The sequence below is a fragment of the Aptenodytes forsteri genome, unplaced genomic scaffold (genome assembly GCF_000699145.1).
Source record: "Aptenodytes forsteri isolate BGI_AS27 unplaced genomic scaffold, ASM69914v1 Scaffold3, whole genome shotgun sequence".
NCBI classification, from domain to species: domain Eukaryota; kingdom Metazoa; phylum Chordata; class Aves; order Sphenisciformes; family Spheniscidae; genus Aptenodytes; species Aptenodytes forsteri.
Genome location: NW_008795283.1, coordinates 414,888 through 440,154, shown reverse-complemented (window position 1 = coordinate 440,154; position 25,267 = coordinate 414,888). Strand labels below are relative to the sequence as shown.

General features: G+C 42.9%; 1 protein-coding gene across 1 annotated transcript in view; it reads right to left on the bottom strand.

The window, feature by feature from the left end:
• The window catches only part of DPF3 (double PHD fingers 3), a 169,310-nt gene that overhangs the window by 75,104 nt on the left and 68,939 nt on the right, over window positions 1-25,267 (bottom strand). The window contains exons 2-3 of the mRNA XM_009279267.1: window positions 21,601-21,761; window positions 16,374-16,481 (exon numbers count right to left, since the gene is read on the bottom strand). Coding sequence (XP_009277542.1) covers window positions 16,374-16,481; window positions 21,601-21,761 — 269 coding nt within the window. The remainder of the gene's footprint in view (window positions 1-16,373; window positions 16,482-21,600; window positions 21,762-25,267) is intronic.

The following is a 25,267-nucleotide window of genomic DNA, read 5'->3' as shown; positions in this document are numbered from 1 at the left end:
TGGGCCTTTTGACCCATCAGAAAAACCAGAATCCTGTCCTGTAACAGGACAGCTATCAGCAAACACCAGTCACCCCCCCACCACACAGCTGGGCCAGTCACCCCCACACTGCACACTCTGCAAATGGTAACAGGGAGTGGACCTCCACTGCAATCAACCGTACTATTTCCATATGTGACAGCACTGAATAAAACCACTCATACTGAATGCAAACTCATACATAAACCATGCGTAAAACCAGCCATGCTGTAACCTTGCTGCAAATTCTGTGAGATTCCGCACAGTTTCTCCTCTTCCTTATCGAGGACAGTGGAGGGGATACCTTTAGTAACAGATAAATCTCTGTAATGCAGTTATCTCTCAACTGCAGTGCACAAGCATCCCAATTAATTCAGTCCGGGCCTAGCAGAGCCGGCACTAAGCCAGGGCTGATAAACCTGCCAAAGCCAATCTGAGTCTTGCAATGATTCTTGGGAGCCTGCTCTGCGCTTTCTCATGCTCTGGACTGAGGGGGGTTATTTGCTTGAGTGCAGTGCTCAGCTCTGGCTGGCTCTACATGCCCACATGATGCGGCAACTCCATTAATGAGGTCCTTCTAAAACTCAAAGCACTGGGGAGCCGGCAGAGACACCCAGTCAGCTCTAAAGGCACCAGCAAGGATGCAGCAGGGCTTATTAGCACCGCTCGGCCAGATTACAGGTGTCCCGGTCCTGATCCTGCATCTGTCTGCAAAGCTTCCACTTGCGGGAAGACAGTGCTCTGCAACCCAGGCAGGCCTGGGAGCAGGAGAGTCACATTCGCATGGCACGGTGTCTGAAGAAGTCAGCCACGCCAAGCAGAGCTTGTTTAGCATCCCTGGCTCAGTAAATACCAAACCTGCATAAACCACTGAAGAACAGAAAAGCCACAGCAAAGTGGCAATGATTTTAGGATGGGATAGGGAACAATCATCCTCGACGCAGCCCTTGGCATCGCTGCTGTCTCACCATGTGATCGTGGGCCAAACTCTAACAAAGGTACCCTCTGCTTTTCCATCATCTGTCAAATGGAGATAGTCTTCATCTATCCTCTGGGGTTTGGTAGGGCTTGTTTAATATTCATAGGCATTCAGGCATTCAAATAAAATGCACCAAAAATGCAAGGTGTTCTTACAGGTTCTTGCAAAGCCAGGTTTAAACACATTTTTTTCCAGCCAAGAAAAACACTGAAAAAGCAAGACTATTTCCACAGATACCAGATTTCAGCGGCCAATTCACAAATTCCAGGGAATGAGGATAATATTTACTCATACGGTAAGATGCATCTGTCAGATGAAGCTATATAATTGAAAAATGTTATAAGAAGGAAGGCTTGTAATAGAAAAATGGCATGAGATGCTAGTAGGTATCCTTTCAGAAATGGGAAAGAACAAAGCAAATCATCTACTGAGATGCTCAGATCTCTTGCCACAAAAAGGCAAGAAATTCCAAGAGGCCTATAAAGCGTTTAGACAAAAAGGTGAACTCTAGAATTAATAACAGAATGGTAAACAGGAAGATTAATGGCACCAGAGAAAATGCAGATGGTGAAGCCCAGCCTGCAGGCTCAGCAAGACTCTGAATAGGGAGGGGGAAAAAGGCAAGGTGTAAACAAGGTGACCTTCAAAGCCACGGGAATGCCTGCCAACAGGCCAGCCAGAGGGCATCCCGAGACACTGATGTGCCATCTGGGGTAGGCTGTCTCATGACAACATGAACAAGATTTGTCTTTTTCAAAATTCGCAGGGAGGCAAAATGGGTAGCAGCAGAAAATATGACCATTCATTCAAAAGGGGAACAATTAAATGCACAGGCTGAAAAAGGATGCTATCTATTTTGTAAAGAAAATGCGAAAGAATTCCCTGAATATCCCCACTCAGAAAGGTCTTGTGCCCACTTGTAAAGCCTGTGCACAAAAGGTGTGGGGGAGGAGAAACTGGTTTTCACTAAACAACTGTTTTCCTTGAGGGTTTATGCTTTAGGTTTAGGGTAAAAAAAAACCCCACACAAAAAAACTCAGCAGAAACTGCAAAGGAGCCCTTTAAACCCATGACGGTATAAATTTTCCCCATCTTGGCGTAAGTCTATTCACTCCAGATGGCACATTTGGGTTGAAAGCAGGTAAAGATTCCTCAGACACATCTCTGTGTCCAATATCTGCTTTTACAGAGTTCCCTTGCTCCATCTCAGTGCTTAGTTGGGCCTTGAATCTCCTAATAAGCTTTGTGTATGCCTAGGAGATCTCAGTTCCTTGCCTATGGTAAAAGTGAGAGAGAGAAATCTCCTACCACAGTTCTGCAGGGGAGCCTGGCTCTTTCAGACCTGATGCTTAGATCACTGAGGTCAACCAGGAAAATTAAAAAGTAAATGCAATCACGCGTTTTTTAAATACGTCAATCAAACACCACAGTGGGGCAGTGCTACGGGGAACAATGCTATATTTAAATAAGCCTTCTACAAAATAAGCCAAACATGTTCTGCTGTGATATCCAGAGGCAAGAATTTTAGGGGAAAACAGAATAAGCAACCACATTACAGCTCACCATGGAAAAAAGCAGACCCTAGCTGTGGGAGTCCAGCAGATAGTGAATTCACACACCTCTTTTCCTTCCAGCCAGGCTCAACGTACATCAAATCTGAATATTTCAGGCAAAACTGGCCCATCCGAGTTCAGTGCTGAAATCAGTCAATTCAGTACTAAGTGTACAAGCAGACATATCTGAATGTTTTTTATTCTGATGGGCTGCATACCAACTGCAACGAAGATACTGGCATGACCTCCAGTTTCACAGTAGAAACCCAGGTGCTGGATGAACTCCGGCAGCTTGTGCAAAGCCTGTGCATCCCCAGTGCTGTTGCATCAAGCAGGCTTGACTCAAGCGAGCTTGCGATTGCTGACAGAAGCTGCCATCACAGCTCTGGACATCAGTACATACCTTTCTCCAGAAAACCCCATCATGTGGCTCTGTTGATTGCTTTTTGAATAGAACAGGAATGGAGAGATGAAGTACACACCTGAAAACACTAAAGTGGCATTGAGGAAGGAATCTGGAAGAACAAGGGGGAAAAACAGCAAGATGGAGGAAAGCTATTATATTCCTTCTCTTTGCCTACTGCAGCTAAACTATGGCAGGCTTGTTCTGAAAACTGCCAGAGAAAAGTCTGAAAAATGGAAGCTCTGGGCCTTGAATTATGCCTTTTCAATATCTCTGTCCTTTCCTCTCTCTGCTAACAGAGAAATGCTGTAAACTCCTAGATCCTGAAAATATACATTCTGGGCCCTTTCCGCAACTTACAAAACACAGTGAAAATAGATGATAATGGGGAAGAGGGAGAGAGAGCCATGCAAGGGGAAAACAAAGTGAAATAGAGAACAGTTGCTCTTCTGTCCTTTCCCCCTGCTCAGCTTTCATTTCCCTTTGTTCATCTAACGTTGAGCCAAACTAAGCCAAAGGAGCTGCCGTGCTGGGCTACAAGATTGATGGCTGCAGGCAGACTCCACAGTGAAGAGACGGATGACTGGTCATTTCCCCCGATGCACTGAGAAACATCCATCCTTGCAGCCATGCTGAGCCCATTCGTGCTCCTTTTGAAAAGAGAGATAAACACGGGCAGCTGGAGGCACCTGAGTGTCCTTCTCCCTCAGAAGGACACAGTTATACTCCTCTGGGTTCCTTGAGAAGGTTGCTCTGTCCATCCCTGAACATCTGGCTGTGGGATTTGCTAACTCTCTCCCTCCCCCAGCAATCATCCATCTATTAGAGCACAGTGCAGGTCGGAAGAAAACGGTGAAGAGAATGGTGTGACAACCTCATCAATCTACAGCTACACGCCTGGCTATTTAGTTTTCTTTACGCTATTCCTAAATGGGGGGGGAGAATTGCTACTGGTATGAAAGAGTGAATTGTGGAAATGGCAATGTGGATTAGAGTAAGTCCTTATGACTATTAAAATGTTGTGCATGTACTAAAGCAGTAGGGAACTAATTAAGATTCAGGATTGAAAGGCAAAACAAAAAAGTTGGATGCACTCTGGTTCCATCTGTAGCACTTGCTGAGAGTTCAGATGTACTTGGGGCATCATCTTTAGCAGAGAGGTTAATTTTTTTTTATTTTGCCCATTCAGATATTAACAGAAAGCTCCCTGGAAGAATATACTGTAAGTATATTTATAGTGCCAACCCTGGTATAGCAGCTTCAGAGGCACAAAGCACTTAATCCTGACTCCTTTCTATTTAGTTAATAGTGTCTTTGTTTGCTGATACTGTCCTGGCCTATAGCATTGCTCACAAATACAGCCTCTGTGTTTCCAGTTCTCCTGCCGTGCTGCTACCTCACTTAGGCAATGAGCATTACATGGCAGATGTACCCATAGCATCATTTACAAATACAGCATCACTCCAGAAATTCCTATAACTATGAACCTCAGTTTGTCAGAGTAGCACATACCTGTAACTGTGTCATTCACAGACATTGCACCAAGGAAATCATGAGAAGATAAAAGCATTCAGCATCTCTCAAAAACACAAAGAAATGAGTCACTTGCTCAAAGTGTTTAAATGTAGTTTTAGCACTTTAACTGTCTGAGCCAGCTTTGAAAATTTGTCTTTTATTCCCATCATGCAATGCTGTTTATTTTAGGCCAACAACAAAAGGATTTTCACTACAGCTCTGTAGGACATGCATAGGATATTAATCATGACCATATGTGTTCCTAAGACCAACCCCATACTTCCCGAGGGCAATCACATGCATTCAGCAGTGGATCATTTCCATCAAGAGGAGTAAAGTTTCCATCCTTTCTCCTACATCAGGAACCATAGCTTCAGCTGAGGGAAATTGCTGCTCGCTGTATTCTTTAATGGAATTGTACCTACCTACAACAGCTAAGGTCCTGGCCCTAAATTATCTTGTTTGTTTAAGGGGACCCATGCTCCAAGCGCAACCTAAGTGAGATCTCTGGTCTGGAAGACATTGCACAGAAAAGCCATATCCTTCTATTCCATTCTTAATTCCCCCTCAAACGTACATTGCATGGGCCCTCCTTCCCCCAAGAAGTCCATTATTGGGAATGGATGCCATGGCAAACACCAATGGTGTCAGAATCCTGAAGCATAAAATACCTGTAATAAACTATTAAGCAATTAAGTGCAAAATGCAGGGAATATTGAAATGAATTGTAATCTAGTAAAAACATACATACATCTCTCAGGTACAAGATACTCCAGAGAATGGGAATGACAGACTGAAGACTTCCCCCAGGATGGTGGTGGGAGGTGCAGGGATGTGGGAGGGGAAGCTATCACACTCTCCATTCTACTCTCAGCAAATCTGTAAAGTTTGGCTTGTAAGATTTCAAACTGGACTTTATATTAACATTTATTGCTCATTCCTTTATATTATGCACCAGAAAAATATCACCTGCTATAAATTTTATATTTCAGACTACAAAACAATTTCATTTGCTATGTGTCAGGAGAACAATAAAATTGAATAAAAGCTTTTTAAAAATCATATTTTGAATGTAATGATATTCCATAATCTCTTTGCTATTTTTTGTTAACATTTTCTTCTATAAAATAGCGCACAGGTGTTACTATACAATTGATCTAGTAGCCCAGTGACTTTATTGGGCTCTATCTTGCAGGATGCTGAGTACCAAACCTGCAAGTCTGGTCCAACCCGGTACTTTACATGTGGATTTAATTTTAAGCATGTGACAAGTCCCATTAATTACAAAAAGATCATTCATGTTCTTAAAGCCCAAGCTCAGGTGCTTTCCTTGTCTGGGGTTAGACAGCTTGGCATCTTACAAGACTAAGCTCTGGGGACTTGATCCTATAAACCTTTTTTCATGCGATTACCAGAGAACTCCCAGGACTACTCACATGAACATACAAAATAGATGCAGCGAATTAGATAAAAGATAGATACCCATTTCCTAGGATCTTGTGTCCAGTACTTGCATCTAAACTATTCTTTCGCTTTGCAAAAAGCCTTTTGCCAATGCGGCTTATTCTTTTTCGGGCATCGGTACCAGCTATACTAAGAAAAGTGCCAGGAGGTTTGCCAGCAAAGCTGTTCAGGTTCAGCTCTAGCTGCAATACTCCTACAGGGCAGACGGCTTCCCAGCCGCCCCTCCCCTTTGCTGGAGAGCTGATGATTTGTGCCTTGGGGGAAACGAATCTGCTGGGTTCCAGTATTTCCCCAGGTACCATCCCCTGGCACTTCCCCATGGGTTCCCATACCCTTTCCTCCTGACAAGCCTTGAGGGAACTGCTTGGGCAACCTGCTCCTAGGCCCTCCACACCTACTCAGGGAGCACTGAAACACTCTTTCAAAGCCACCTTTTCCCTAAGAAGAGACTCTCATCCTCAGCTCACCTGCACTCTCCGCTTTTTAAGGTTAAATCTGTTTATTTCAGAAATAAGTCATCCTGATGGTTACTTACAAACATCGATGTTAACTTCATAGTAAGGGGATAAATCCCACAGCATTTTACCTCTCCAGTAGGAATAATATGTCTCCTAGAGACATGGCATTCACAGTCAGGTCTTGGCAGCTTAAGAGGCACATGCTGAAAAACCTCTTCCCAAAGACGCGTCCTAGCAGCCAGATGTAGGTCAAACACACAGTAGCCAAGAAAAGCAAAAAAGTGAAACAATGGGCTGGATAACGCAGAAAGGGTGGCGGCACCACAAGTATGCTCCCTCTCAAGCAGCCCAGGTATTTCAAGCCGATGCCATCTCAGCTGCCTGAGCCCTCCAAGCTTTCCTCACGTCCTGCAGATCGAGCCCCAAGAGATGACCTGCAGTCACACTGTAGAGGCTCTGAGGAGTTCATTAGCACAACCCATTCCTTCAATTTAATGGCCTACTTGTAGTGACCAAATAATTTTTCAAAACGGCCTGGCTCCCAAGTCACCATAACTCCATTTTCACAAATATACTAAATACAGCTGAGACTACACACCAGTGGAAAAATCACCTCTAAGTGGCTGCACTGCTTCTGAAATGACAACAGCCTCGTATCTGTGGGTCACTGCACATGCAGCCTACTTTCCCATTCTCAGGGATGAGACCCGGAGAACTCAGACAGATAAAGATTTAACAGTTTCCAAAATTGCCTTACCTTGTTCAGTTGCTACTTCTGCCTTAGCCTGATGACTAGAGCCAGAGGGATCTGGCTTCAACAGGCTTTTGATCAAAACCCGGAGAGGTTCCAAAGCCTGGTGGCTTCTTCATGCAGCTTTCTCCTAATTATGCAAACTGTCTCAGCCACACAAGAACTGGGAGTAATCCCAGGTGATTCATACAAGCACTGGTAAAACTGTGCATCTAAAATACTTGTAGTGACCTGTTCCAGATCCCACAAATGAAAGAGAAACTATTTACACAAAGTTAATCCTGTAAATTCTAGCAGCATGACTGCAGAGTTAAGCAGCAGAAACAATGTTTTTGTTTTCTTGACTGCACTATTTATAGAATATTATTTGCTTTTCTAGAAATGATTGTGTTTTAATTCCATACCTGCAAAATCATGAAATCCCATTTGGGGGAAAATACATATTCACTCACATCCTTGAACCTACTGCACTGAATTAGTCTAAGAATTTGCAGCTTCTCACATGTAAGAGTACCCAGCAAGAACAGTGCATGATTTGAAGGAGAAGTTATCACAGCCCCGGCTGCCATGACATACAGAAGGCCAGCTCACCTACGCCCAAAAAGAAGCAAGAAGAGTTACACTGTGCAAAACTTGAGGTATCTTTCTAACACTTACACTGCACAGCCAGCTTTGCGAAAACTGGCTCAACAATTCACCTATGGTGAGTCTCTTTATTTGTATATATGGGTGTGTAAGAAATTACTTGTTTTTCATCACCATCCTGGTACACATAAGCCCAGGTTTTGCACCAGAGCTGGTACACTTTCATACCAGTTTTGCAAGCCTTCATGCTGATGGTCAAAACATTTCATACTGGCACTTTAAAGGCTTGGCAAGTGGCACACCTTATTCATACATTCCCTTAAATAAAAATGTCTCCCCTACCCCTCCCAAACTCTCTAAAAAGATTTATTAACTATCTGTTAGGCACTTCTCTGAGATAGACAAATTAGATCAATGTTTTAGCACCTCCATTTTACACACTGAGAAGCTGAGAGAAAAAGAGATACTCCATTGTCCCTGCTGCTGTGTAGTCCTGTACAGGGTACAGGCGATGCAAGTATGTGATAGTGGAGCGGGACATTAAATGCAGAAGTTGGCACCTCTACTGCAGACTGGCAATGGGACAAAGATATTTCACTGCAGGACTTCTACATCATGATTCAGCGTCAGTGAATACATGCAGAACGGGACAGGTTCTCTGGCATTCTTAGTGCCACGTAAGAAAAGGAAAGCAAACTTTATCTGGCCAGAGATTTGGACCAGCAAAGGTCCCCATTGTAGGAAGAATTTAAAGGTGGTGGATGAGATGGAATAGCGTCTGGTTAAATACGCGTGTAAAAGGAGGAAGCTGATTCACAAGGAGGTCCCACGCTGAGGAGTTTTCTCTTGGTAACAGAAAGTCACTTTTTCTAACCCAAGTCATAGCTGGATGTGTAAGTGCCACAGAGCAGCAGCTCTTGCCTGGGGTGCCATGTCCTGCTGTGAACAATCTGAAGGCAAGATTAGTGGAGAATTGGAACCTACTGTTTTGATTCAGTAGCATTAATGGATTCATCTGTAAGCTGCAGGCTTAGCTGATGAGTAAACACCTACTTAAATTTAGGCCAATACTTAGGTTCTTTGCTGGATAAGAAGCCCAAAAGAGAAGGCCCAGCAGAAAGCAGTATCTATTTTGGTATAAATAAAAGTTAGAGCTGGTAAAAAATTAATTTTTCCCCCATTCGCATGAGAGGTTCCCAATTTGCTAAAGAAATGATAGGAAAAAAACAGATCAAGTGTTTAGGGACTCCTACAGTGATGATGAATGTTTCCTTTTTCCTACACATTGAAATTTCCTATCTAGCGCTAAAAAAAAAAAATCCAAACCAAAAAACCAACACCTTAGCATTCCTGGTAACAGAAAGTCACTTTTTCTAACCCAAGTCATAGCTGGATGTGTAAGTGCCACAGAGCAGCAGCTCTTGCCTGGGGTGCCATGTCCTGCTGTGAACAATCTGAAGGCAAGATTAGTGGAGAATTGGAACCTACTGTTTTGATTCAGTAGCATTAATGGATTCATCTGTAAGCTGCAGGCTTAGCTGATGAGTAAACACCTACTTAAATTTAGGCCAATACTTAGGTTCTTTGCTGGATAAGAAGCCCAAAAGAGAAGGCCCAGCAGAAAGCAGTATCTATTTTGGTATAAATAAAAGTTAGAGCTGGTAAAAAATTAATTTTTCCCCCATTCGCATGAGAGGTTCCCAATTTGCTAAAGAAATGATAGGAAAAAAACAGATCAAGTGTTTAGGGACTCCTACAGCCATGATGAATGTTTCCTTTTTCCTACACATTGAAATTTCCTATCTAGCGCTAAAAAAAAAAAATCCAAACCAAAAAACCAACACCTTCCAGCATTCCTGCTCCCAGATTTGGATTCACAATATAAAGCTTCATTTTATTCCAAAGTGCTACAGAAATGTGACAGATAAAGGTACACGGTAGACCAACCTCAGGATTCAGCATGGCCAGCATGCAGATGTGCACTGTAACACATCAAATGAGAACTGAAAATTATGCACCCTCCTTGTCACAAAGAGTTAAGTATTTTTTTGTTTTCTTCTACATGAGGTGCCAAAAATAAAGATTGATGTGAATGGGTGAAAATGAGATCTGCTCTAGATCAACCAGAAACTACAGGATCCATGTGGAATCGCTCAGTAAAATTCTTTGACATGGGTCATGCAGCTTCTTCAAATATGAAGCTCATCATCTTCCACACTCTGTGATGTTGAGTTATTTGACATTTGACCTAATATTTGCCTAACACTTGGCCTAAATACACTGCAGGACTGTTGCTTTGGCACCACCTACCAAAATCAAATCCTGTTCCTAACAAATAATAATTTAAAAATAGGCTATGCCTGCCACAGAAGAAAATCTGTTAAAAAGTTGACTCATGGAGTAGGCTCAATCCCTCTCCCACCCTAGTTTTACACCCACAGAGCTCCATTCATTTCTGCAGAGGTAACTCCTGACTTACTTCAGTTTATGCAAACCAGAGTCAGGCCCTGCCCTTGCAAAAAACACACTATTCACTGCTCCCTCTGCTGGCCTCGCAGCCCCAGCAGCTTGTGCAGATGCCCGAGTACAGCAGCAGACATATGCAGAGCCCATTTCCAATCCTACCACAACTAAACACCTGGCAAGTGGAATCAGGCATGTGAAAAGAAAAAAAAAATTTAAAAACCCATCCTAAAATCAGTGATATTTTAAAGTACTAAAGAATATATTATAAAAAATGAGGAGAGTTATTTTAAAAGCCAAAGTACTTAAGAATGCCGAAGTACTTGAATAAAAAGCAGATTTTAAAAAACTTTTTAATTTCAAGATTTTGGAGGGAAGACAGCAAAAGTCACAGAAGTTGATAACAGGCTATTAAACTCCATCTTACATGAGGAATCTAGACCAAGTCATCAGAGAACAAAAGTTGCTCCTGTCTGCTGGCTGTCATGTCATATTGGCCCCAAATTTAGGTTTCATGACAGCACATGTTTATAAAAACCATGAACAATTAAAAAAACTAAAATCAGCTCTACACAAAAGTATCTTCGGTAAATTCACATCTGCGGAAACCTGTCAGAAGTCTGAACAATTGATACATTGATATTATAGCCCCCTTCAGGAATATGGTATCCAATTCATCTGAATTATACAGAAGTACTCTTATTTGGCACCAGAATTATTCTGCCAGTTTTGATCCTAAGACAGTCTTAATGGATCTTAAAGAGGAGCCATAGGCAGGTTTTATAATATAACAGGAACCTAGCCTTTAATCACAGAGAAGTTTCCATATATGTTAAATAGGAGTAAAACTTTTTGTTAAGAAAAAAATGTGCCTTTCCTTACAGTGTTCATAGCGAAACAACACTGCTGTCTTGTAGTACTGAACAAGAACCAACATGTGATTGTGTAGAAATTGTTGAAATCAAAAGTGAAACTGGCCAATATTAATTGGCCTATCTGAGAAAAATGATAAAAGGAAACTGTTGTGAAATTAGTGTTTTGAATTATTTTTAGGCTCTAATATCTTTGGGTGACACTAGACATAGCAACCAGGGAAAGAAAAAAGAATATGGAACTCAGGAGAACTGAGCTCTTTCTGTGTTCTCGGGTTCAATTTCCAGCTCTACCACAAACCTCCGGTTAAACCTTCATACAAGTAGTTTATTATCTTTGTCACTCATTTCTCCATTTTGGAATCAAAGTACTGCCTTTACTGTATTTTGTATATTCGGACTGTAAGATCTGCTATAGTATACCACTATAGCAGAGAGTATAACAAGCCTTCACAACAGTCCCCAGGATGGTGGTCTAACAGGCTCCTTGAGTCTCTAGATGCTATCATATAAGTGATACTAATGCTAATTCTGTCCTTTGCTTTTTAATTTCACCTTATCTTTATCTTGGTGAAGTGCCCCGTCCTAAACAGCACTGACCTCCACAGACATGCTGAGCATCTACCACAAGAGTTGGGGGCACTCATCGCTTCCCAGGAGAAACACAGTACCTTGTACAATCAGACACAGTCTCTACAAGGTAAATTGAGATGGTTGAAAGAGATAATAGCTTACCTGTAAGGATTCTGTTCATTCATCCACAAGCACACTCACATAGGTATATCCTACATGTCAGATTAAAAACAGATCACACATTGTTTAAGTGGCATCTAAAAATCTGTTATGAGTACTTGCTTCAAACAATTCTACCATGGTTCATCATAGCAAATGAAAAATACTTCTGTTTACTTCTACCTCTTCAACAGCTGGTAAAAAAAAAAGCCATTTCTGTGGTTCAGCTGAACACTAGACTGCCCAGAGATAAGTAACAGGACAGACGCTAGCACGGGACACCAGCTCATTCTCACCAGAATAGCAGCACACAGAAACTCTACTCCACACCCTCCAAGTGGGTGGGAAGGCTGCCCGCTGTGAGACCTCACTGTTGGCTTTCAGTCCAAAACTAAAGGACAGCAGTGAATTGAGACAAAAGCTTTCCAGTCATAGTCTTTACACTTACATAGCACGTGAAATGAAAGCTCTGTGTGTATGTATGTACGTATCTATATTTAGCCATCTTGTAAAACTGAAGTAGGACACTACCAATTTAAATTCCACCAGAGTTTTTGGCCATATGCACCCTATCTGTTCTCATCTGCACAGCTGCAAAGCTTGGGTAATACCTGACTGTCAGCAGGGTTTACTGTAGGTAATACCACTTCCACAATATTGATACCTGACCCAACACAGAATCATGATACCACCCAGTACCACAAAACCACTAAGTATATAGGACAAGGAGCAATTAAGATTTCAAGAGGCCTTGGGTGTAATCAGGGATCTCTCTTCCATTTCTAACCCTCATCTTTCAAGCTGCTCTGATATTACTGAGGGCCAGAACCCTCAGTAATAGCAACCCCTGCTTGCCTTCGTGGCACCTGCAGTTCAAGGTTGTGGTAGGAAAGTTGGAAATTCTCCTTCTTCTCCTTTTCCTCTGAAGAACAGGCTACCCAGCCCAGCCCAACCCTCTCCCTCACACGTTCCCAGACTCACAGACCTCCCATGCACAGGAGCTCTGCTCTGCTCTTCCTCCTTTACTGGGCAGGAGAACAGCCAGCTGATGAGTGAGTGTGGAAGCACGAGCTGCTTCCAGCCCTCCCACTGCTCCACGCTGAAGTGCCATGCAAATACCACTGCCCAGTTCTGCAGAGAATCAGGTTTGCCCATACTTGGCTGAACAGAAGTCTAGTTTCATGAATATTATGAGAGCATCAACATCTAATAACTTTAGCACTCTGTACCTAGAAAATCACAGTATTAGCAACATGTCAATATATTGCCCATGACTGGGGATTTGTTTCAAATCCATACCACTGTTCATAGGAGTCTTGACTGCTACACTATAATGACTCATGTAACAGCTCATACGCATTACAGCGATGAAAACTTGGCTGCACTTGAGCCATAATGCTTGGTTCTGATGATATGAATGTACCACTGAAAGATGAAGACCAGCCCATGTGAAAGTAAATGTCAGGAATACTTAGTGTAATTCCTAAAGGTCTGGTAATAATATTGAGTGTATTGTCACTGAAGCAGTTATCATAAGTAAGTTTTGGCAATACTTTATTTCTACTGCGTATCAATTGGATAGGCTACTGGATGGGATGGAGGATGCTTAGAAATAGTATTAACACGAACATTGCTAGACCCTTGATCAAACAACTTTACTAGGGCAACCCATGCACATAACTCTGAGTGCAGTGGCAGAGGAAAATAAATATCTAAAGGCTGCATCAGCAACACCTATTCCAGTGTTCTGATCTTTACAACTTTGGCTGTAACTATTCTTAAAACCAAACACTTCCACTTGAAACCAAATAAAAGCAACAGACCAGGACAATAAAAGCACCATGTTCTATTAAGAAGCAAGCAGCAACTGACCCCAAGAAAAACATTTTTAGTGCACTTGCATTTTACAAAAAACAGGAGACTGTTGGAGCATGATTATTTTCTTCATTAGGTTTTGGTATTACCAGATATGAACCTCTCACTCACTGAGCTGAGCCATGCACTACCTAAACCTGCAAGGTACCAACACTGCACAAGTAGGTTGTAACTATAAATACTATATTATTACTAAATGATTTATTATCCCATTGGGCTGCTAGCAAGACAATAGTTTGACTCTACTTACTGACCAGCTGTTGAATTGGTTTACTGACCAAAACAAAAATCCGAGGTCTATGTACCTCCCGAGTTATGTAGAAGTCTTGAACTTCTGGATATGACTTATTGCTATAATGAGCCATTCCAAAAGCCCAGATGCAGTCCAAGCAAGTATTCACACGCCCTGATGCTGATCCCATTGACTGCTGGATTGACAGCTTTTGGAGCTAAGATCCCCTTCTGTGTTTGTTACAGTGGCAGTCTTACTAGAAGTACTTCTAAACAGTTAACAAATGTAAAAAATAATAAAACTAAGGTTTAGCCCTAATCTGATGTTGTAGAATTCCATTGCTTGCATATGTTATGTAACGTATAACCGATTCAACAGCCTCATATATAAAAATTGGCTACTTGCATATTAACCCAGCACAACCACTCTCTAGCTGCTGAGAACAGCTCTAAGCCATGGCTAGGATGTCCAAGCCCTAGGTGGAGTGAAACTATGGAACATTTAGATTAGATTTCTTCCAAATTTATTTTAGATGTCCTACAGTTGTCATCTCTGTGCTTCTTGAGGGATCTTAAATTGCCACATCTTCGCCCCACACAGTCATCTAATGTTTAACTGAGGAATAAAGAGGTCAGCATTAGGCTTTACCACAGTGTCCCGCTACAAAACGTACGGTATTTCTGCTGTCCATGTTGAAAATAAATTACACTATCTTTTTCTCAAACTGTCAAAAAGCTACCTTTAAATGGAGATCCAATGTTTTCCATAGGTTTTATACTTTTAAATCAGAGAAGGGAAAAATCCCATTTTTGACTAGTGAGTCTATCCTGGATATGCACAGATGGAGTGAAATTATTTTGTGGTGTAACTGATAAGGGAAGTTAATCACTAGATAGAAATTGGTTGGAAAATAGATTTAAATGGAAGAGCAATATAACTTGCCTTATTTGGCTGCCACTGGCAATGCAACAAAAGTAGCACTCCTGAGATGCAGAAGAGATGTTTATAGTAGGGAAAACAACACAGAGACAGACATGCTGAGGTCTCTTTATCTGATAACTTTGTGGTAATTGCCTTTCATGCCCTGTGGCATGTAGGATGCACTAATTTGGCATTCAGTGAGTACAGCAAAGAAACATAATGCAAACAAAGAAGAGTCAAACTCTTACACTACTGCTTTACCTTACTAAATTACCAAGGCACAGCAGTGTTTGCATCATCACAAAGTCTGAGGTAGACATTTCTATGGGCCAACATCACCCTCTTCCTAGAGTCCAGGCTCATTTCCATCAGAGTAACCTGACTGATTTCACCAATTCTTTCTGATCAGCTCTGCTGTGAGGTCTGGTTCTATTTGCTGGCTGAGATTTTGCCCTTGGTTTGAACCCCAGCTGAGTGGTTACAGGCATTTCTTCCTCTTGCCGAACTGCCTGCTGACATCTCCTGTATTGAAGGTAGGGAACCTTCAAAAACTGTTTCTACCAAAACAACATGAATTTTGCCTCTGATTTTACTGGGTTTAGAACTGTCTCTATCGCCCCTTCCTCTCTCTTCACCAACTACTGCATAGAAGCAAAGTCATCAGTATTGCTGAGCATAGCTCAGTTCCCAGACACCTTCTTCTGTTAAACAGGCTTTTTAAATATTCTTAATTTACATTTGGGGGTTTTCTCCTGTACTTTTTATATTGGCAGTGTCTCGCCTCTTAAAAACCACATACAGCTGTGAGTACATGTGTTCCCTCTTTCTCATAATAGCTGACCCCAAAGACAGCAAGCCTTTATTACTAACTGCAGGGAAGAATGCGCAACACTACGCTCTACCTGACACAGCTGTAGCTTCTCCGCATCTGCTTTACAGTCACTCATTCAGCATCCAGACTCATCACGTCACATAGTTTAATTGTGGGGGAAGAGTACCAAGGACAAGAAGAATGAAAAAAGAATGGACTAAAGTACACATACAGGCATACACACATATACAAATGTGGCATATGCTCAATAATTTTTATTATTTGTTGTTTATAATCTGGTCACACCCTTGGTACCCAGCCCCATTATGAAAAATCTTATCAGTGTACTGTTCCACGCACACAGCGGTCTTTTTCACAAAGATTAGGCAGCAGATGCCAGAGTGAGATTTTGTATTAATAACACACTGAGGCAATAATTAGTAATACATTGATCCTTTACATCCTTATGAATTTGCTAATAGAGGCCAGGATTCACCCCTATGGAAGGTAAATTCAGCTCCCATTGCATTCAATACAAGTTGTACACATTTCTGTAAGGGATGAGTTGAGTGCAGAGGGTTTGGTGATTATTGTTACAGCAAATCAAGTAAGATGTAACAGATGCAAAGAAAATGGTTGGAGAGGGGCAAAGATAAAGTCCAAGGTCTAAATGCCAGGTTTGCATGTATGCCAGCTGCTCTGCAGCACAGGAGAGAGAGAGAGAGGCAAACAAATACTTACCAGGTTTAATTTCCAGCAGCTTCAGCCTGGAATCCTCAGGGGGATGCAAACGCCTCTTTTTGCGCCAGCAACGTGCTGGATACGTGTACAGCTGACCTGGGGCCAGGCCTGAAGATTAAAAGCAAAAAATAAACATAATCATATTTCAGTTTGTAAACCACAAGCATTGTCTCTAGCATCTTTGTTCTTGCCCTTCCAGCATCTCCTTGTTGGAGGGTTCAATTCTGCAAATCGTGAGGCAGAACTACGCACGCAAGGCATCCAGTGCTCCTGAGGCTCCTCAGCACCTCTTGGGATCAGGTCTACAGAGAATCGAGGTCTCACTTATACACTTCACTCAGCTCACTGAAACCAGAGCTGCACATAAATAATTTGTGATTTCTTCAGGGTAAATAGAATTTCAGACTCTCCTGGGTCACAGGGGTGATGCCTCCTCCACGGGCAGAGAAAGCCCCTTGGGAGAGAAGAGATGAAGTTCTGACACGCAAATCATAAGGCCCTGATGCACAGAGCAGCTCAGGAAATTTGTGTCTTCCGAGTGGGAGCAAACCAAGATCCATGAGGTCTGGCTATCTGGATGTATTTTTGCTTAAATTCTGGACTTTTGTTTGAAGACAGATTCTTCATTCTGGTTATTACCTCCTCATGCCAACATCCTGAAGGAGGGAGGAGATACAGCAGTAATGTTTATATTACTGCATGCTTCATTGAATCACATTTGGCATTGCTGGCTTCTGAGCTGCCCTGGCTCTCCTGACAGACACCCTTTAGCCAACATTCAAGCTATGCTTTGCTTTCTTGTATTCAGAACACAGCAGGGCTTCGTGAATGCATCGCTACTAGGGGCACAGAAGCACACTGCCAAGTGCTTCAAAGTATCCTCAACTGCCCCAGATACTCATGACACACAGAAATACCCAGCAAGATACAGAAAAGTTGGAAGAATGTCATTCTCTCCCCTGCTTCCCCTGCCCTCTCCATCCACCAATTCTGCTTTGGCTCTTCTGTCCTTCTGCTGTTGCTGTTAGTCTTGAAGGGGCTACAGAGCACGACTGCAATTCCAGACTCATTGCCCTTAGAAAACAGGTAAGACCACGTAAAAGAGAGGACAGGAGTATGTTACCATATCTGAAACTGTACCAACAGTGAACAGCTGGACGACATCAAGGCGATGCCAGTAAAGCAGAACAGCTCAAGGGCAGCAGGATGGCCCAAGAGTTCCCAGCCATCCCTTCTGAAGCAGCCAGGAAAGTGTACCAGCTTGGGAACAAAACTGACTCACTGAACCAAATGAGGATAATGAAAAAACCAATATCCTGTTACTTGGGGGGGAAAAAAAAAGATACAACAAAATTATTCACCTCAAGAGAATGGGCTAATCAAATTCTGCAAGTGAAGCCTACGCTCCTGGTTTGAAATATGTCAATTGTTGGGAATGCCAGTTCAGACCCCAGCACTTTCCACCTACTTCCAAGGCCTTGGTGCATAAATGGAGCATCTACAGCACTCTGCCTAGGTATGGCCAAGCGATGGAGTATTCGCAGAGATCCTGGCTGTTTCAGGGCACAGAGTGCTACTGAACTGGGGCTTTTCACGTCCTTCTTTCATTGCTGCACAGCTTGCTGGGCATTATGCCCACCCAAGAAGGACACATTTCAAAGCGGGGCACTTGGGACTGGTTTGGGAATAAAAATGTGAATAACTAGCACTTCTACAATGTTTGGACACACTTCTTCATGGCACTTTGCAAACATTAACCACTGCAAACAATTGCTATTATGATGAGGTGGATTGAGCCTGGCTCTGATGTGAGTCATTAAAGAGGTGGAGGCAAGAAGCCTCACCCTTTCACAGCAGGTCCTGTGCAAGAACTCGCTCACAACATTGAAATGGCGGTTGCTAGACCGAAGCAATAGAACAGAGAATCAGCCCTCCATTGCACAGGCCTCCACAGAGGAGTCATTTGAATGAAATAAGCACCACAGCTTTGAGCATTTGTCCCAGACAGAGAGGAGCAGGGATCTACTGCAGTTTTGGGAGAGTATCTGTTAATGGGGGTTCAATTATTGAGCGGTCTTATATGAATTAGCAGTTCTGGATTCAGCCAGGACAGTGAAAGCCAACCAGAAATGCTGAAAGCCCAACAAGAAACAAAGCAGGTATCCTTGAAAAGACAGAGGTGGGAAAGCCTCTTCCCTAGAGGACCTACAGCCCACTCTAGGTGGCAGATAGATCAATAAGAGATAGATGATCCAACATGCATCTCTGCACCCCTTGAGGTAAGTTCTCTGTTCCTACTCACAATACCCTTGCTCATTAATACACAGACATCCAATGAACTTAAAATACATACCAGACCTTCACTTGATCCAAACCCATCAAATGCTACCTTCACTTCTCCACCCTGACCCCTATCTGTCACTGTGCTGGCTCACATGAAGTGTGGATCTTTGATTGTTTACACAAAGGAGGGGCAACAAGGAAAGGGTCAGTTCTGAACGCTCTGAATCTAGCCCCTCCACAGTCGATCTTGCAGTGCATATGGAAATAATGCATATACAGGTCTTGCCATCTTCAGTCGTGGCTCAGTTGTCTCTCCCTCTGGTGCCTTATAGGGCAACCAGAGAAGGTTCCAACCATTTGCTTATAGAGGAAATAGCAGAACCTGCAGTGAGTTATGTTGTTTATCTCATTAGTGTAGGAGAGTCATAACTCAAAGCTGGTGTGAAAGGCTGTGGGAGGAGGGGAAAAGGAGGAGGGAGTTATGTGCAGTATTGTGTGAAATTAACCCTGAACTGTTTATCATAAGATGCAGTTTTCTGACTCCTTTAACAAAGAGGACAGCAAGAAACCAGGTTAATATGCTGAGATCCAGACTCTCCTCTGTTTTTCAAGCCCTCTGTAAGTGAAAAGAGGTCCTGGAGCTTTGCCATTTGTCTTTATACAGTTTTTCAGGTTAGGGGTAGTAAATGGCAGTGAACACAGCACACAAGACAGACACCAGGGTGGTTGGCAGAGAATTTTCAGAGCCCTTCAGTATGGGCATAAGTGCATTGTGTACAGTCTGAAAACAGGCGTGCTAAAACTGTAGAGGGATGCTTTGACCCACCATAATACTATGAGAAATAGATGATGCAAAGAGACCCAAGGGAGCACTAAATGGGCTAATAAAAATCAAGAAAGAGGAGGGCAAATATGGGGGAGGAGGGCTGCTTCATTTCACACTGATTATTCTAGTTCAGAATAACAAAGGCACCAGATTTGGTGGCTGATGCAGATGCAGGAGGCTTGTTTCACTTAAGACTCTCTGTGAAGAATGTTCCACCATTAGTCCTGCCTGCAGCCCTGCAGGAGAAATGCCACTGATCCTCTTTTGCAGGGTAAGCTGCCGAACAGTTCACTATCAGAAGTAAGGAAAGAAAGATTTGCACAGTGAATTTGCTCAAGGTAGTCCAGAGAGCTTGTGGCTGAGAAAGGCAAAGCGTTAAGACCTCTTGGTTCCTGGTGTGATGCTGTAACACTGTTATGATGATTTCTTCTGTAAGTGTGGAGACACCAATGAGACCCATACAAGACTACCTATGTCTATCTTTGTAGCAGATGCTCTTGCTAAAACATTACTTCTGGATATAGTGGATGTATACCCACTCATGACTGCGTTCAAAAGGATAAAAATAGCAGCACCTTACTCATAACGAGATGCTACAAGAACAGAAATTCCTTGAGTAAACGGATTAGCAAAAAAAAAAGGAAAGCTAATTTTGCCAAAGCATAATCTCTTAGGAATGGGGAATTTTCAGCTGAAACAAAAACCCAACTGTGGTTATCCCAGAAAGAAGGGTTAGCCCAGAACCTCAGACAACTCCCAGCTTGTAAACCACATTCAGTGGCCCCAGATTACCCCAGTAGTTTTGGCAGCTGAAACATTATCAGGGTATCTTTAACTCTGGCAAAACACCTGTTGTCTCCTGCACCAGAAGTGGCTGCATTTTACTATAGAAAGACTTTTCTGATAGTACTGCAAGACAATACTAAATCTATTTTGGATATTTTAGGAATAGGAGCAGTGCAAGGATCCTTCTCTCAGTATATCCTAGGAAAGGGAGAGGGCAATTTTCAGCTAAGCACTCTTCAGAGGCAGCAATAGCTTTCTTAGTCTGCCCCCAGAAGGGGAGGGAAATAGCCTATGTGTTCCTCCCACTCCACCTCCTGCAAACTGGCCAGTGCAGGAGGTAAGAGCAGGCTGCACCTTCCCATAATTCCAGATCTGGAGTTTGGGGGGTTTTTTTCAGTATGGTTTACAGGAACTGGCATGTGTATATGCACACGTGTGCATGCTGTGCTTCTGGTGCCCATGCACCCTAGCCCCATCCCTGCCTGGATTCTCTGGTCTGCGGTGAAAAAAAACAAAAAAATACAAACCCAGTTTGGTGCTGTAAAAAAATCTGTTCCCTGAGCTAATGGTGGGTCATATACTGAGCCATACTCTAGCAAAATTCCCCCTGGGGTTCAGGAGGCCTTCTGGCTGAGTAACATCTCCAGTCTTTGAACTGGTGACTGTCCTTTGCCTTTCAAACAATGATTTCAGATGGATTCACTCTAAGAAAGACTGACCAAAGTCTACAAAAATAACAGTGCTCTTTTCCCTTGAGCTTCACTGATCTTTGGAACAGGCATCAGCCAAAGCTCTTTAAGGACATATACCAACTTCTTTCTGCACCTGAGGAAACTGCGGCTCCAGAACTGATATCCAAGTAACTTGTCCAAAGCAGAACCAGGAGTTATCTAACCCTCAGAACAACGTTCATTCCAATAACTGGACTCTCCTATGTTTTACTTCGGCTTTATATCCTTCCCAATAGAATTCCTTATTTTCAGCATTCATCTGAGAAACTCCCACCTCCACCTCTCCACCCTGAAGATAATTCCAGTCCTGCTTAGGGCAGAGCATTGTCTTCTGCTACAGACTGGGATCAATATCATTAAAAGAGCTACAATGATGTGGTTGTAGAAACTACCATGTCAGGCACTTCTTTGGGTAGAGAGAATAATTAGGATGTGCTCTCTGCAGTTACCAAAGGAAATCCCCTGCAGGCACAGAGGTTTAGGCAGCTTCTTTTCTGTGTGGCCTGTAGCAGGTTTGAGCTCCTATTAATTAAACCCCATGAGGGCTCAGTGGCCAGCCCTCCATACATGCACATGGATACACAGACACAATGCTACCAACCTGGTCCCCTGTGCCTCTTCTCCATCCAGATGTAGCAGTTGTTCTGAGCTACCCCAGTTTGCGAATCCAGGAAGGGAAGGCGGACGCTTCGCTCAGCACACAGCCGAGAGTTGTAGCTGCGACAGTGCTCAATTGCTTCTTTGTAGAACTGGTCCCCAAGTCTGCCAAAAGAGACAGGACAGAGAGTAAGAAAGATTGCACTGCCCCCTCAAACAAGACTAGGAAAAAGGGGACTGAAGGTTGGTTTAAAAATGGACAAGCAGAAGAACTTTCCCTGAACACATGCAAAGCTTGCTGACATGAGACATTGCTGAAGTAGATCATGCAGAAAGTGCCACCAAAAGATCAGACTCTCAGGAACTGGACACAGGTCTTTTCAGTAGTGGCATAGCTACTGAATGAGCAAATGATGCAACCACACTGGCCCATGACCCTAGGTCAGGCAACATATACACCATGGTGCACTCATTCTATTGTTTCTTTTCCCCCGTAGTTTGTCCAGCCAATTCAGCAAACCAGTCATTTCAATCCTATGTTACAGCAACTCCTGCAGCATATTTTGAGCAACCAGAAAGCCAGCCAATTTTAGAAGAACTTCACTCCAGCATTTCTGGTGTCAGAGAGCCCATAAGAGCAAAGGACATAGTCCTCATATTGTGTGCTTCTGAAGCATGAAAACACACCCCTTAACAACTAAGGCCATGTCTGCAATGGTCAAACTAGACATTTTGTCATAACCCTTCCAGAGTTTTCCACAGTCAAGCCTGAGGCACCAACAGCAGCAGGCTACAACAGTGACCGGTAAGATCCAGCGTGGCAAATGCTGCTTTCCTCTGGAGCCCAGTGGGAGGAACAGTTCTAAAGACAATGATGTCATTTATTTCATAAATAACTATTTGTTCAAAAATTCTGTAGAATCTTCATCTTCCCTTGAGAAAGGTTTAAAAACTCTGCCTGATGGAGATTACCAAAATCCTCCCTCCAAATTTTTCTAAACAGGGAAAAGCATCAAAGTAAAGCTACCCTGAGGACACAAAGCATCTGTCATGCTGGAGCATTGCAAAGTAGGTGGGCCACACTGCTGAACCTCATTCTTGATCTATTGTCAAGGTTAAATTCAGTCATGACATGAATAACTAGGAAAGTTACCCATTAGGGGTAAGTTCATTAGAAAATAGGAGTAGAGTGATATATAGCATAACTTGCTCTGATATTCATTAGTGTGCAAAAAGAGTATAGCATGCACAGCAAGGGAGCCGAAGGGATGCATGCACAGAGACAAGAGAGGCTCCCTTTCCTGTTTTATTAGTTGTTTTCCCCACTACCCTCTTCCGTAGGCACAACTGGCATTTTAAAAGTATACTCCTTTTGTACACCTCTGAATGTCAAATCGGTGCAAATTGCTCTGTTTTACCATCTGTGTCTTTTTTCTGACTCACGTCTTTTAAGTCACTCCTTGGTTGCACCTTATGACTTCCATGGGAGCCATACTCTTTTTCCCTAGGCTGTACTGGCCCAATATCCTCTCGCTGACAGGGGCCAACAGCAGAGGCTCAGGGAAGAACACAAGAGCAGGGCAAATACAGAGGGAGGCACCTCTAGTTCCCCCTTCTCACTTCTGATGATCAGAACTTAACTTCCCCAAGTTAAGGGGAGGAAGAGACTTAACTAACCAAGTCTCAGGTGACCCAATGGTGGGGATATTATGTTTAACAGACCTTGATGAATCTTTCTTCCATGAATTTATCCAACCAACTCTTCAATCCACTTATCTTTTTCATACCTAAAACGTTGTGGGGCAATGAGTTCCACAGCTGAAATATGATTCATGCAAAAAAAGCATTTCCTTATGCTTGTTTTAAGCCGTATCTCAATTATTTACAATTACAAATCTGTAAGTCTCTCACAAAGCTTCCACCAGGTCATTTTTCTAATGAGCAGAGGGTATCCAGCACGCTGAGCCCCTGGATGTGGAACGAGCACCGTGGCTGAATGCCGGAGCCCACCAGCTTGCTGCTGCCCTCTACCACTCTGACTTCAGCCGCCGCATTTCAGAGTGTCCTCAAAGGAGAGAAGGCAGGCAGTCCTCCACAAGCAGGAATAGCACGCAGGAGTCAATACATCCTTTGGCTACAGAGACTTTCTAAGGGTTGTTCAGCGGCTTTGCGCAGCAGTGAACGTCTGTGTGAATGTGGTGCCTCACAGCCCTGTCCCCCCCCTGCTGACCACCAGCTCCTGGGCAGCAGCCGGTGCGGGGATCTTTGCAGGGCAGCTGAAGGAGAGAGCTTTCTGGACTGTACAAGCGAGCGGAGGGCAGAGCCGTGGGCAGAGCATGTACAGTGGGATCCCTCCGGACACTGAATCCCCCGCAATGACCTCAAACCCCTTTTTCCCATAAAAAGGCAGGGAGGGAGGGAAGGGGAGCAGAGGAGAAAGGAAAAGATAAGCTGCACTACTATACAAAGAATGTGACTAGGAAGAAATGAAAGCTTATTAAAAGCTGTAATTAAAGTTGTACACTTGTGTAATCAAAGTCAGTAACAAGGAGACTCCAGCTGATCAAAGATTAACAGCTCTTGCCACAAACACTTGAGCTTCCACAGAGCTATGTCAGATTCCCCCTATATTAAGCCAGGGATGCTCACTAACTCCAAGGAGTTTACCGGAAGGAAGAGCACAGCTGTGTGACAACAAACTGCCACCACTGCATGGGTTTTCTTTATGCTAAAAATTACTCCAGTCAGTAGAATATGCACACCACAAAGCAGCCGTATTAACAAAAACAATACATCTTAGCAACAGATATAGGATCTGGCTGGAGATGACCTCAGTTTCCACCTTCTTCTAAGACTGAAAATAACTATAAATCTTAGAATGTTAAACATTTGGCTTTAAATGACACTGTCAAGTAGGGTGTAAGATTAAATTTCAGATTTTTCTAAGAGGGAGAAAAGGGGTTTTGAGATCCTAATGGCAGAGAAGCTACCAAGTTAATGGGTCAAATTCACTCTTGACACAATCTTGTAGTCTAGCTGTTTCATTACATTTATTTTAAAGATTTTAAATATGCATCTTCTGCCTTAAAGAAAAAAAATAATTTAGGAGAAGCATTTAGTCACCTCCATACTTTAAGAAAGTTTGCCTTGGCTCCACTACAGCAAGCATGATCAAAAACGCCAGCCCCTAAGTATCCACTGGAAAGGTATTCAGATACTGGGACCTTCAGGACTTGCAGTGACTAATTATAAATGGAATTTTAAAAAAGTGACAGATAATCAAATATAGGAAAGTAAAGAAACAATATTTCCTTATAACAGTCATATCTCAGTGGAAAACAGCTTCCCTGCAAATACTTTTGGCTGGTTGGTTGTTTTGTTTTACCATTAGTCTTCACTGGAGTGACTCTGACTCGTTCCGAATTTCAGTTAGTTTTTTTTAAGGAACTTTAAACTTAGAGATATTTTTTTCTTTGTTTTCAGTGCTACATATCTAAACACAGCACAGACCTGTTGGAGCTGGTCCAGAAGAGGGCCATGAAAATGATCAGGGGGATGGAACACCTCTCCTATGAGGAAAGGCTGAGAGAGTTGGGGTTGTTCAGCCTAGAGAAGAGAAGGCTTCGGGGAGACCTTCTTGCAGCCTATCAGTACTTAAAGGGGGCTTATAA